The 14,020-nt window shown below is 43.8% G+C and overlaps 1 protein-coding gene across 4 annotated transcripts in view; it reads left to right on the top strand.

Annotated features, from left to right (window-relative positions):
- The first annotated feature begins 7,021 nt into the window (after positions 1 to 7,021).
- Positions 7,022 to 14,020, top strand: part of LOC120018459 (DISP complex protein LRCH3-like) — a 78,274-nt gene continuing 71,275 nt past the window's right edge. For all 4 annotated transcript variants that reach the window (XR_005472225.1, XM_038961678.1, XM_038961677.1 and 1 more), the window contains exon 1: positions 7,022 to 7,305. Coding sequence is in view for 3 of the 4 variants with exons in the window: in XM_038961678.1 (XP_038817606.1) it covers positions 7,062 to 7,305 (244 nt within the window). In the remaining variant the exon portion in view is untranslated. The remainder of the gene's footprint in view (positions 7,306 to 14,020) is intronic.

Genomic DNA, 14,020 nt, shown 5'->3' with positions numbered 1-14,020 from the left:
CCACACTCCCCACCTCTTCCTTAACTGACTGGTACACGCAATAAAATTGCTTCCCTTACTACTAGCATCCCACTCCCTATGCCAAAGATCGAGTTATTTTGCCCGGATCAAAAACTTGACTTCCCTTCGGCCCAACGGGACCTGAATATCTACCCCCTCACTCCACTCTTAGCCACCACATCAGCCTTCTCATTATCCTCCACACCCACTTGGGTGGGAACCCAGCAAAAGCTTATCACCACTCCCATCCTCTCCAATCCCATTAACAGCACCATCTCCACAAACAAGTCTCCCCTATCTGACCTGCCCGTCTCCACACCACTCAACACTGCAGCCTTATCAGAACAGATCACCACTTTGAGTGGTTTCACCTCCTCCACCCATCTCAAACCTATAATCATGGCCATCAACTCGGCCGCAAACACTGACACATAATCAGTTAACCGCTTACATTAACATTGAAATCTGGGATATACACCCCTGCCCTACCGCTGACTGGATCCTTTGAACCATCTGTATATGTCCTTTAAAAATGAATAAAATCGATTGTCTATGTATCTCTCCATTCCCTGCCTCACCCCATTCTCTCCTACTCTCAATCATATCCACATCTACACTTGGTTTCGGAAACAGCCATGGAGGAACGTTCCCCAATGCAATTGCCGGCCTGATCTCGCTCTCCCCCAGTCCATATTCTACAACTTTCTGCTCAATTGTTCACCCGTACGCCCTCTGCTTACCCACTCCTCGCAGGATGTCCTTTTGAACTCCCTTTCAACCTCGCCAAGTACGCTAATCCAAGTTTGTCCCACCTTATCCTCAGTGGCAGTTCCCCACTATCCACCTGCAATGCCTCAACAGGTGTCGTCCTGAAGGCACCCACACACAATCTCAGGGCCCTTGACTGTATCCTATCCAGGCGCTGTAGTACCGTTTTGGCTGCCGATTCATATACAAAGCACCCATAATCCTTAAAATGACCTGATCAATGCCTGATACATACACAACAGTGTTTGTCTATCCGCCCTCATGAGGTTCAGCACCTTCCTACACTTCCATGTAAGCCTCTCATCAAACCACATACCTAAATACTTAAACTCAGACACCCTAGCTATATCAATCAAATGTATTTATAAAAGCCCTTCTTATATCAGCTGATGTCACAAAGTGCTGTACAGAAACCCAGCCTAAAACCCCAAACAGCAAGCAATGCAGGTGTAGAAGCACGGTGGCTAGGTAAAACTCCCTAGAAAGGCCAGAACCTAGGAAACCTAGAGAGGAACCAGGCTATGAGGGTGGCCAGTCCTCTTCTGGCTGTGCCGGGTGGAGATTATAACAGAACATGGCCAAGATGTTCAAATGTTCATAGATGACAAGCAGGGTCAAATAATAATAATCCCAGTGGTTGTCGAGGGTGCAACAGGTCAGCACCTCAGGAATAATAAATGTCAGTTGGCTTTTCATAGCCGATCATTGAGAGTATCTCTACCGCTCCTGCTGTCTCTAGAGAGTTGAAAACAGCAGGTCTAGGACAGGTAGCACGTCCGGTGAACAGGTCAGGGTTCCATAGCCGCAGGCAGAACAGTTGAAACTGGAGCAGCAGCACGGCCAGGTGGACTAGGGACAGCAAGGAGTCATCTGGCATGGTCCTAGGGCTCAGGTCCTCTGAGAGAGAGAAAGAGAGAGAGAATTAGAGAGAGTATACTTAAATTCACACAGGACACCGGATAAGACAGGAGAAATACGCTCCTGACACAAACTACTGCAGCATAAATACTGAAGGCTGAGACAGCAGCATAAATACTGGAGGCTGAGACAGGAGACAGGCTGAGACATTCCCACCTATATCCTGACTGTATATTTGCAGCCTAACATCTGTATCCTTTCTCCTAGAAAACACCAAGCAGGACTTGGCCACAGACATCCTAAACCCTTATGTTAGAGACCAATCTTCCACAGCTTCTTGAATCTTCCTCATCACACATTTCACATTCCCACCTCTCTTCCATGCAGCCCCATCATAAGTATACATAGCCACACCCACTCCCTGTCCCACCTTTTCAAATATATAATCTATCATCAGGGTGAACAACACCGGACTAACCACACTTCCCTGAGGAGTATCATTGTCCACTTCAAACCACATTGACAATTCTGAGCCCACCCTCACCCGCATGACCCGATCGAACACGAAGTTCATGACACAGTTATAAAGACGTCCCCCAGTGCCCAATGCACTCAGCTTGATCAACAACCTATCCCTCCACATGGTATCGTAAGCTTTCTCAATGTCCAAATACACAACACTCATCACCTCTTTTATCATCAGGGCCTTGGCCATCTCTGTACTAACTGTCACCAGGGCATCAATGGCAGACCTTCCTCCACTGAACCCACTCTGAGCTACGCTCAACAAACCCCTAACTTCCAAGAAATACAGTGCATCACTCTACTCACTATCATCTATTCCATCAACTTACACATATTGGATGTCAACGCGATAGGCCTATAACTGGCTGGCCATCGGGATCTTTACCTGTCTTTACAAATGGCAACACCACCGCATGTTTCCACCCAGCATGTATCACCCCAGTCCTCCACACCTAATTATACAACCCTAACACTGCTTCCAACACACTGTTCGGTGCATGCTTAAACATCACATAACACACCCTATTTTCTCCAAGAGCAGTCCACCTGCATCCCTCCAACGCCCTTGTCATCTCATACATAGAAAACTGCATCCATAGCTTCTCCTGACTCCCCTTTTTTTCTTTAAAACATCTCCTTGCACCTTTAACTTTTCCCTACGTCTCCTTTTGCTCTCATCACACAGGTGCCCACACCTATGAACCGCTGCAAGTGCACTACAAAATATGTTATCAACAATCTAAGCCAACACCGTCTGTTTGCCCCATAGTTGCCTATAGGTTGTTTTTTTCCCTTCTTCTGTGGATTTTTTAATGGTGGTTGGCAACCAAGTTTAAGGTGCATTACCACCACCAACTGGACTGGAGTATGGACCAGAGACGGAAGGTCTAAATCCTACCCAATAGTCTCGTCTCCCTAAGGAAACAAAATACATAATTAAATACTACATCCCCTGAAGATTTCCCAAGCAGTTCACTTAATCTCGGCTCTTCAACCCCATTACTCCTCAAATCTTATAACAATCGCTCTCTTTCCTTCCCATATTTCTGGCACTGAAATAGAACATGTTCCACTGGCCTCCCGAATGGCACAGCGTCTAAGGCACTGCATCGCAGTGCAAGAGGTGTCACTACAGACCTGGGTTCGATCCCAGGCTGTATTACAACCGGCCGTGACCGGGAGTCCCATAGGGCGGCACACAATTGGCCCAGCGTAGAGCGAGTTAGGGGAGGGTTTGGCTGGGGGTGCTTTACTTGGCTCATCGTGCTCTAGCGACTCCTTTTGGTGGCCGGGCGCCTGCAGGCTGACCTCGGTTGTCAGGTGAACCTTGTTTCCTCCGACACATTGGTGTGGCTGGCTTCCGGGTTAACCGGGCGGATGTTAAGAAGCGTGGTTTGGCGGGTCATGTTTCAGAGGACGCATGACTCGACCTTCGTCTCCCGAGCCCGTTGGGGAGTTTCAGCGATGAGACAAGATCGAAATTGGGGAGAAATAAAATTGTGTTCCATTGTCTCCATCTCCTCCTGACAATGAACACCCCTCCCAGTCGGATGTTTCTTCGCCAATTTCAATGTACTATTGAGCGTTCTGGGTCCCAGTCTCAGACGTGTGATTACACTTTCCTCCCTTCTCTCTCTCGGCCTGATGACCTCCCTGACCCAACCTTTTCCTGAATCGTATACAGGTCTCTTCCCTTTCCCTCCCGTTTCCACAACAACTCTTGCCATTTGTTTTAACCACTGTTTTTATCAACCCCTTGACTCCTCCTCCTCCTGATTGACAATTCCATCTTAACATTAGGATGTTTAAGAGCCTGCATGGTGATAACATCCACCTCCTCCTTCCCTTCTACTCCCACATGAGCTGGTACCCAGAGGAACATCACAAATTCCCCCATCTGTCTCACCCTATATAAGCACTGAAAAACCACATACAATACATCCTGTCAAAAATGTATTTAAGCTCATCACTGCTGTACAGGAGTCAGGGCAGGTGACTACTCTGTCTGGCCTCACCTCCTCCACCCACTCTGCAGCCAAGAGTATGGCCTTCAACTCCATTGTGTAAACAGATAAATGATCCGTTTCTCTTTTTGTCCCTGCCACCTTAAACTCAGGATGCATCAGTTTTGTTCCTAAACAACAAACCCGTAAAGAGAGATCCGTGTCCATTGAGGTCATTTACAAAATTAGACTGATTGGCCAGATGGTGGCGCTATAACAAGAGATTGAAAATGCTTAATTTGACAGGTCAAGGGCCTAACCCCGTTTAACCTAAAGTCATTAAATTTGGTAGCTAGGTCCCTCACCTCACAAGGAACACATGTTCCAAAGGCCAGGGACCAATAAGGTTCGCCATGATGAATTTTCCACCATTTTGAATTTTGTGAAAAACACTTCAAACGCTACCAAAGATTTTTATAACTGTTCTGTCTGTGACGGTACTCTTCCGGCACCGAATGACCGATCTGCACGAAAGTATTCACACCCCGTGACTTTTTCCACATTTTGTTGTGTTAAAGGCTGAATTGAAAATTGATTAACTTTTGATTTTTTTGTCACTGGCATACACACAATACCCCATAATGTCAAAGTGGATTTATGTTTTTTGAAATGTTTACAACAACAAAAAAATATGAAAAGCTTAAGTGCCTTTAGTTAATAGGTATTCAACCCCTTTTTAATGGCAAGCCTAAATAAATTAAGCTGTAAACATTTGCTTAGCAAGTCACATAATGAGTTGCATGGACTCTGTGTGCAATAATAGTGTTTAACATATTTTTGAATGACTACCTCATTTCTGTACCCCACACATACAATTATCTGTAAGGTCCCTCAGATGAGCATTGAATTTCAAACAGAAGTGCAACCACAAAAGCAGACTTTGATATCCTTTAGAACATTGTAAAGTTAATAATTACACTTTGTATGGTGAAGCCTAGCGGTTAAGAGCATCGGGACAGTAACGGAAAGGTCGCTGGTTTGAATTCTGCCATTCTGCCCTGCAAGGCAGTTAACCCACAACAACAACTGCTCCCTGGGCGCTGATGACGTGGATGTCGATTAAGGCAGCCCCCCGCACCTCTCTAATTCAGAGGGGGGCTGAATTCACATGCCCATGTGAATTATTATTGGTCAACAGTAAACATGTTAACCCCTACGAATGATGTTGTTTTAGGTACAAGTCTGGAAAATATTGTGTTTTGAGAGACCTTTGTCCATAGATGTCTTCAGAAAGTATTAATTCATACCCCTTGACTTGTTCCACATTTTGTTGTGTTTTACCACCTGAATTCAAAATGGATTAAATATACACTGCTCAAAAAAATAAGACCAAAACATCAGCCAGGAAGCATAGGAACTGAGAAGTGGTCTGTGGTCACCACCTGCAGATCCACTCCTTTATTGGGGGTGTCTTGCTAATTGCCTATAATTTCCACCTGTTGTCAATTCCATTTGCACAACAGCATGTGAAATTTATTGTCAATCAGTGTTGCTTCCTAAGTGGACAGTTTGATTTCACAGAAGTGTGATTGACTTGGAGTTACATTGTGTTGTTTAAGTGTTCCCTTTATTTTTTTGAGCAGTGTATATTTAATCCATTTTGAATTCAGGTGGTAAAACACAACAAAATGTGGAACAAGTCAAGGGGTATGAATTAATACTTTCTGAAGACATCTATGGACAAAGGTCTCTCAAAACACAATATTTTCCAGACTTGTACTTAAAACAACATCATTCGTGGGGGTTAACATGTTTACTGTTGACCAATAATAATTCACATGGGCATGGTCTGGCACATAAATGCATATAAATCAGTCAAGGATATTCATATTGTAACAAAATGTGGTGCACATGTTGCAAACACTGTCAAGACTCAACAAGAAGATTCATATGGACCACATGGTGGCGCATGGGCACAGAGTGAAGAAATTTGGCTAACATGCTCAGGGATGAGTCTAGCTAACCTACGAAATATCTCAGACACCATTGGCCTGATTTTGACTAAACGTGGGTGAATGATGTCTTGTCATAGAGATCCATCATTTACAAATTTACACTGAGTGGCCCAACGGGGGGGCTGCGTCATTCGTGGGGGACAACATGTTTACTGTTGCCTTGTTTTTTATTAACTTTGTAAACTTTGTCTAATTGTGGTTATTCTCATTGATAATTTGAGCACTGACTGATACCTGTTGAGTAAATTCTATATTGTTGCAATACAATGAATTAGTACTGTAGTGGGATAGTGGACAGTTCAGTGGAGGAAGCTTTTATGTTTTGTTTGTTTGTTTTGCTCTTGAATGTGATTTGACCTTGTTACCTTTTGGATTATAAAAGGTTCAACCAATCTAGCTGTTTTCATTAGTGGTCAGGCAGACCAATGGTCGGTCAGCCACACTTGCATTGTTGGGCTATCGTCTCATTATAGGCCATAACCTAAGTACTATTGCTGGGGTTCTCAAACGTTTCCTTTCTGAGGCCCGCTACTTCGTTAGATTTATATTATGGTTCTTCTGTTTCATCTCTGCTTTTTCAGGGACCCCTGTAAACAACTCCCTTGGGCCCCCTATTGAGAACCACTGCTCAATCGACATAATTTTTAGGCTATGAAATGCCTAATGATAGTCTAGTGAACAGTGACATTCACACAAGATGATTGTGAGAGTAAAATCCAAATCAGTCAGGAACGTCACACCAAGGGTAGATGATGTCATTCATATATCATTACTTTGAAAGTATGGATGGGATGGGGAGGAGTGAGAGCTTACATTTGTATTATCACTGCGCATGGCCAATTCCCAAACTAGCCTCTCCCTTCTACGACGCTTCAGTCTGCCCTCACATTCTGCGCTTGCGTACTATCAACGGCAGGGTAGGGAGAATCGGTGGGAGTTAGCTAGGTGTGTAATGGCGGCTTCGGTGTTGTTGTCTGCGGAGAACACTGGACCGACTTTTGCGGTCGGTAATTCTGGAGTGGTAGGGGCTCCCGGCAATGGAGTAGGGGCACCGGGTCCTGCGTCTTGGAATCGGTCTCTGGACAGGGCATTAGACGAAGCCTCGGCAACTGGTTGTCTCAACCTCAGCGGCAGGAAACTGAAGGAGTTCCCGAGGAGCGTCGCCAACCACGACCTCACAGACACAACTCGGGCCGGTGAGTGTGGATCGAAGCTCGCGCAGTAGAATAGATGGACATGTTTATAATAAACCCAGACACTTCAACGATGGCTGTGGGTATCTAGCTAGCCAGCATAGACTCGAAAAATAAACTTGTTTTGACTTGGAGTAGCTACCAAGTTAGCCTGCTAGCTAATGTCACGACACTGGCCAACATTAGCAAGCTAGCTGACGTTAGCCAGCCAGCCAGCGAGCGAGCGCCCAGACGTCTCCAGACTGAGCAGAGTTGGTAAACACTAGTGTGAATGAGAGTACATTTTCTGATGAACGATGTTGCTTGTTTTGGCTGCTAGCAAACTAATTAGCTAATTTAGTTACAGTTAGCTTACTATTTGCTTTGGGAAGTTAGCAAAGTATCGCTCAACTAGCTAAAGTATTAAGCATGTCGCTATATAACAATGCTCCTGTTAATTTGGAGAGCTTCTCAGCTAGCTAACGTTAGCGGCAACCTTAAATTAGATAACTGGCTAGCTAGACCATAACGTTAGTTATTTGACGGATGGATAGTTAATGCTAGTTAGTTACCTAAGTTATTGCCAGCCTAACTTTCGTCAGCTCATGTTTTCATATGGATGTAGGTAGTTATAACATGTGCATGTGTCTGCTGAAAATACATTCCCAGACGCACTCAAAACGTTATAATACGTGGCGCGAGAATTGACAGATTTGCACCCTCATGGAATGTGTAAGGACTCTTATCAAGAACCAGTTTAGACACCATTACCTGTTTTTGCAGTTAACTCGTGGGACAGAAAATGAGGGAGGGAATACGGGGAACTATTTGTTCTTGTTTGTGATACGATGTTCATCTTTGGCATGGTGCACTGCATCGTCCCTCACAGCTCGTGCGGTGGACAGTCATTTGAGGGCCTGGGGTTGGGCTTTGACACGATGTCGCACATTCCTGAACTCACTCCAGACTGTCACTAACGGCTACTAAACACACACGACATGTATAATTTGGATGGCTCATGCCATACCAGTATTTCTGGCTTATATAGTTTTCCCCTTTATCTATTTCACGTTTTTTTTCCAGTCTCCTATAGGCATAATGAATGCAATAATTAACCTCTTATGAGATTTTTTTTTCCTCCCCAGGACCCTTACACAGCCCCTAGCCCACACACACTTGCAGGGGTTGACTCATAACCCGAAGTTCCCTCAATTATATCCATGGGCCAGGTGGCTTTAGGGTAATTAAAGTGGAACTGACATTATTTTATCAACTTAATCTTATTAAAATCTGTTCATATACACACCAAGAATAATATGACACTTAAAAAATATATTTATAAATATATATTTTCTGACAAGGGAGCACTTTGATATGGTCATTATCATGTTTTCATAAATTCTTGCAATGTTTGGGAATTACCTATACTAAGACATTTTGTGAAAATTATATAGCAATATAGAGTGGGAAAGCAGCCTTGCTTTTGGACAATGAATATACACTGCAGTAAATAAAACTGAATAAAAACATCTCTGGTTCAGCACTGGAGTCTATCAAGGCTATAGTAGGCCTTTATGCAAACAAGCCATTTGCCACAGGCCTGGGATCATTCACTTTAAACTGGACTGTGTGTTTACAGGCATTTGCAACAGCGTGACTTTAGATCATTAGAATGCATTCGCCACAAAATACACCTGAATGGATTTCTGCAAATACCAGGGGAGTCCTCTTACATTTGACAACTTTACAGTCCTTTTGAACAAACAACCATGAAAAAGCAGGCTCTCTCCCTCAGTTATGTACATCAACTAGATCAAAAATGAATACTAGCCAGAGCAAGGTGTGCTAAAATCTAACGAAGTAACATCAGATAAATCTTTTCAAACTTTTTCAGCTAGTTGTCCGTCAACATTTCACTGATGAACGATGTGGAATTGTAGCCTACTCGTCCTTCTCCAGCTTGCCTGCGAATGCATGCTTGTCGCACCCAAGCCAGTTGGCTAGCTTGCTAGCTAGCTACTTCCAGACACAAATGAGAGAAATCTCACTCTGACCATTTTACTCGCCCTAGCAGATTTGGTTAGGGCTGTTTACATGTTATTGAGAGAGTCCATGACAAAATATTACTTTTTTTTGCCTACGTTTACTGACACCGGTTATATTCAGGTTTTTAAATTCATCAGTTATTCTGTGCTCTGAAATTGGAGTAGCGAGCTAGATAGCCAGAGTGAATTTGCAAACACAAGAGACGCTAGCTAACTGGAGATGTCTTACATCTCTAGCTGTGTATAGCCACAGAAAAACGATATGAGGGGGACAATTCAATTACTTGCCCACTCCTCCAATGACATGCGATCTTCCTAGTAGCTACAGAACCAGTTAAAAGTTTGGATACACCTACTCATTCCAGGGTTTTTCTTTATTTGTACTATTTCCTACATTATAGAATAATAGTGAAGACATCAAAACTATGAAATAACACATATGGAATCATGTAGTAACCAAAAAAGTGTTAAACATATCAAAATATATTATATTTGAGATTCTTCAAAGTAGCCACCCTTTGCCTTGATGACAGCATTGTACACTCTTGGTATTCTCTCAACCATCTTCATGAATTAGTCACCTGGAATGCATTTCAATTAACAGTTGTGTCTTGTTTATTTGTGGAATTTCTTTCCTTAATGCTTTTGAGCCAATCAGTTGTGTTGTGACAAGGTCAGGGTGGTAAACAGAAGATAGCCTTATTTGGTAAAATACCATGTCCATAGTATGGCAAGAACAGCTCAAATAAGCAACGAGAAACAATAGTACATCATTACTTTAAGACATAAAAGGTCAGTCAATATGGAACATTTCAAGAACTTTGAACGTTTCTTCAAGTGCAGTCGCAAGAACCATCAAGCACTATGATGAAGCTGGCTCTCATGAGGACCACTACAGGAAAGGAAGACCCAGAGATAAGATAATTAGTTACCAGCCTCAGAATGGCTCTGTGTTCTTAGCTTGCTACATAAATAGATACGCTAGCCTATTAGCCACGTTATGACTGACTTGTGATCATTTCCCTTGCTAGTCAGATTGAATTGATATTCCCAGGCTTAATTACATTAATCCGTTTTTGTCCAATATATTGAGTCATTGAAACTGAAACAGTGAATCCCGAATGGAGGCAGTAAGCAATGTACCAGGCCAGCTGTGATTTAGTGTACGTCATGGAATGTTGAGTCAAATAGAACCTTCAGTACCAGTCAAAAGTTTAGACACAGCTACTCATTCAAGGGTTTTTCTTTATTTTTACTATTTCCTACATTGTAGAATAATAGTGAAGACATCAAAACTATGAAATAACACACATGGAATCATGTAACCAAAAGTGTTAAACATATCAAAATATATTTTATATTTGAGATTTTTCAAAGTAGCCACCCTTTGCTTTGATGACAGCTTTGCACACTCTTGGCATTCTCTCAACCAGTTTCACCTGGAATTATTTTCCAACAGTCTTGAATGAGTTCCCACATATGCTGAGCACTTGTTGGCTGCTTCTCCTTCTCTCTACGGTCCAACTCATCCCAAACCATCTCAATTGGGTTGAGGTCGGGTGATTGTGGAGGCCAGGTCATCTGATGCTGCACCATCACTCTCCTTCTTGGTCGAATAGCCCTCACACAACCTGGAGGTGTGTTTTGGGTCATTGTCCTGATGAAAAACAAATGATAGTCCCACATAGCGCAAACCAGATGGGATGGCGTATCGCTGCAGAATGCTGTGGTAGCCATGCTGCTTAATTCTTATGGCTTAAATCCCATTAACAGGATCGATATGACAACAGCCAGTGAAAGTGCAGGGCGCCACATTCAAACAACAGAAATCTCATAATTAAAATTCCTCAAACATACAAGTATTTTACACAATTTTAAAGATAAACTTGTTGTTAATCCCACCAGTGTCCGATTTTCAAAAAGGCTTTACGACGAAAGCACACCATCTGATTATGTTAGGTCAGTACCTAGTCACAGATAAACACAGCCATTTTTCCAGCCAAAGAGAGGAGTCACAAAAAGCCGAAATAGAGATAAAATTAATCACTAACCTTTGATCTTCATCAGATGACACTCATAGGACTTCATGTTACACAATAGATGTATGTTTTGCTCGATAAAGTTCATATTTATATCCAAAAATCTTAGTTTACATTGGCGCGTTATGTTAAGTAATGTTTTGCCTCAAACATCCGGTGATTTTGCAGAGAGCCACATCAATTTACAGAAATACTCATAATAAACATTGATAAAAGATACAAGTGTTATCCATGAACTTTAGATAAACTTCTCCTTAATGCAACCGCTGTGTCAGATTTCAAAATAACTTTACGGAAAAAGCACACCATGCAATAATCTGAGTAAGGCGCTGACACAAAACAAGCCATACAGGTACCCGCCATGTTGTGGAGTCGACAGAAGTCAGAAATAGCATTATCAATATTCACTTACCTTTGATGATCTTCATCAGAATGCACTCCCAGGAATCCCAGTTCCACAATAAATGTTTGTTTTGTTCAATAAAGTCCATAATTTATGTCCAAATACCTCCTTTTTGTTCGCATCTTCAGTTCACAAATCCACCAGCTGGCTGGTGTGTTTACGGACATATTCAATCTCTCCCTATCCCAGTCTGCTGTCCCCACATGCTTCAAGATGGCCACCATCGTTCCTGTTCCCAAGAAATCTCATTTGTCATCATGAATTGCTTTGAGACTAGTCAAGGATCACTTCCCCTCCACCTTACCTTCCACCCTAGACCCACTTCAGTTGGCTAAACTCCCCAATAGGTCCACAGACGATGCAATCGCCATCACACTGCACACTGCCCTATCCCATCTGGACAAGAGGAATACCTATGTAAAAATGCTCTTCATTGACTATAGCTCAGCATTCAACACCATAGTACCCTGCCCAAGCTCATCATTAAGCTTGTGGCCCTGGGTCTCAACCCCACCCTGTGCAATTGGGTCCTGGACTTCCTTGCAGGGCTCCCCCAGGTGGTAAAGTTAGGAAACAACATCTCCACCCTGCTGTTACTCAAGGGTGCGTTCTCAGCGCCCTCCATTACTCCTTGTTCACCCATGACTGCGTGGCCATGCACGCCTCCAACTCAATCATCAAGTTTGCAGACGACACAACAGTAGTAGGCTTGATTACCAACAACGATGAGACAGCCTACAGGGAGGAGGTGAGGGCACTCGGAGTGTGGTGTCAGGAAAACAACGTCTCAATCAACGTCGACAAAACAAAGGAGCTGATCGTGGATTTCAGGAAATAGCAGAGGGAGCACCCCCCTATCCACATTGACGGGACAGCAGTAGAGAAGGTGGAAAGTTTCTCAGCGTACACATCACTGAAAAACTTAAATGGTCCACCCACACAGACAGCGTGGTGAAGAAGGCTTGTCACCTAAAACCCTCATCTTTTACAGATGCACAATTGAGAGCATCCTGTCGGGCTGTATCACCGCTTGGTACAGCAACTGCACCGCCCACAACCGCAAGGCTCTCCAGAGTAGAGGTCGACCGATTTATGATTTTTCAATGCCGACACCGATTTATTGGAGGACCAAAAAAAGCTGATACCGATTAATCAGCCAATTAAAAAAATTAAAAAATAATAATAATAAATGGGGAAAAAAAAAATATATATATATATACACTGCTCAAAAAAATAAAGGGAACACTTAAACAACTCAATGTAACTCCAAGTCAATCACACTTCTGTGAAATCAAACTGTCCACTTAGGAAGCAACACTGATTGACAATAAATTTCACATGCTGTTGTGCAAATTGAATAGACAAAAGGTGGAAATTATAGGCAATTAGCAAGACACCCCCAATAAAGGAGTGATTCTGCAGGTGGTGACCACAGACCACTTCTCAGTTCCTATGCTTCCTGGCTGATGTTTTGGTCACTTTTGAATGCTGGCGGTGCTCTCACTCTAGTGGTAGCATGAGACGGAGTCTACAACCCACACAAGTGGCTCAGGTAGTGCAGCTCATCCAGGATGGCACATCAATGCGAGCTGTGGCAAGAAGGTTTGCTGTGTCTGTCAGCGTAGTGTCCAGAGCATGGAGGCGCTACCAGGAGACAGGCCAGTACATCAGGAGACGTGGAGGAGGCCGTAGTAGGGCAACAACCCAGCAGCAGGACCGCTACCTCCGCCTTTGAGCAGGAGGAGCACTGCCAGAGCCCTGCAAAATGACCTCCAGCAGGCCACAAATGTGCATGTCTGCTCAAACGGTCAGAAACAGACTCCATGAGGGTGGTATGAGGGCCCGACGTCCACAGGTGGGGGTTGTGCTTACAGCCCAACACCGTGCAGGACGTTTGGCATTTGCCAGAGAACACCAAGATTGGCAAATTCGCCACTGGCGCCCTGTGCTCTTCACAGATGAAAGCAGGTTCACACTGAGCACATGAGCACATGTGACAGACGTGACAGAGTCTGGAGAAGCTGTGGAGAACGTTCTGCTGCCTGCAACATCCTCCAGCATGACCGGTTTGGCGGTGGGTCAGTCATGGTGTGGGGTGGCATTTCTTTGTGGGGCCGCACAGCCCTCCATGTGCTCGCCAGAGGTAGCTTGACTGCCATTAGGTACCGAGATGAGATCCTCAGAGCCCTTGTGAGACCATATGCTGACACATGCGCATTTGTGGCCTGCTGGAGGTCATTTTGCAGGGCTCT

This window comes from Salvelinus namaycush, chromosome 23, assembly GCF_016432855.1.
Source record: "Salvelinus namaycush isolate Seneca chromosome 23, SaNama_1.0, whole genome shotgun sequence".
NCBI classification, from domain to species: Eukaryota; Metazoa; Chordata; class Actinopteri; order Salmoniformes; family Salmonidae; genus Salvelinus; species Salvelinus namaycush.
Note: the sequence above shows the minus strand (reverse complement) of the source record. Positions and strands in the feature narration are given on the sequence as shown.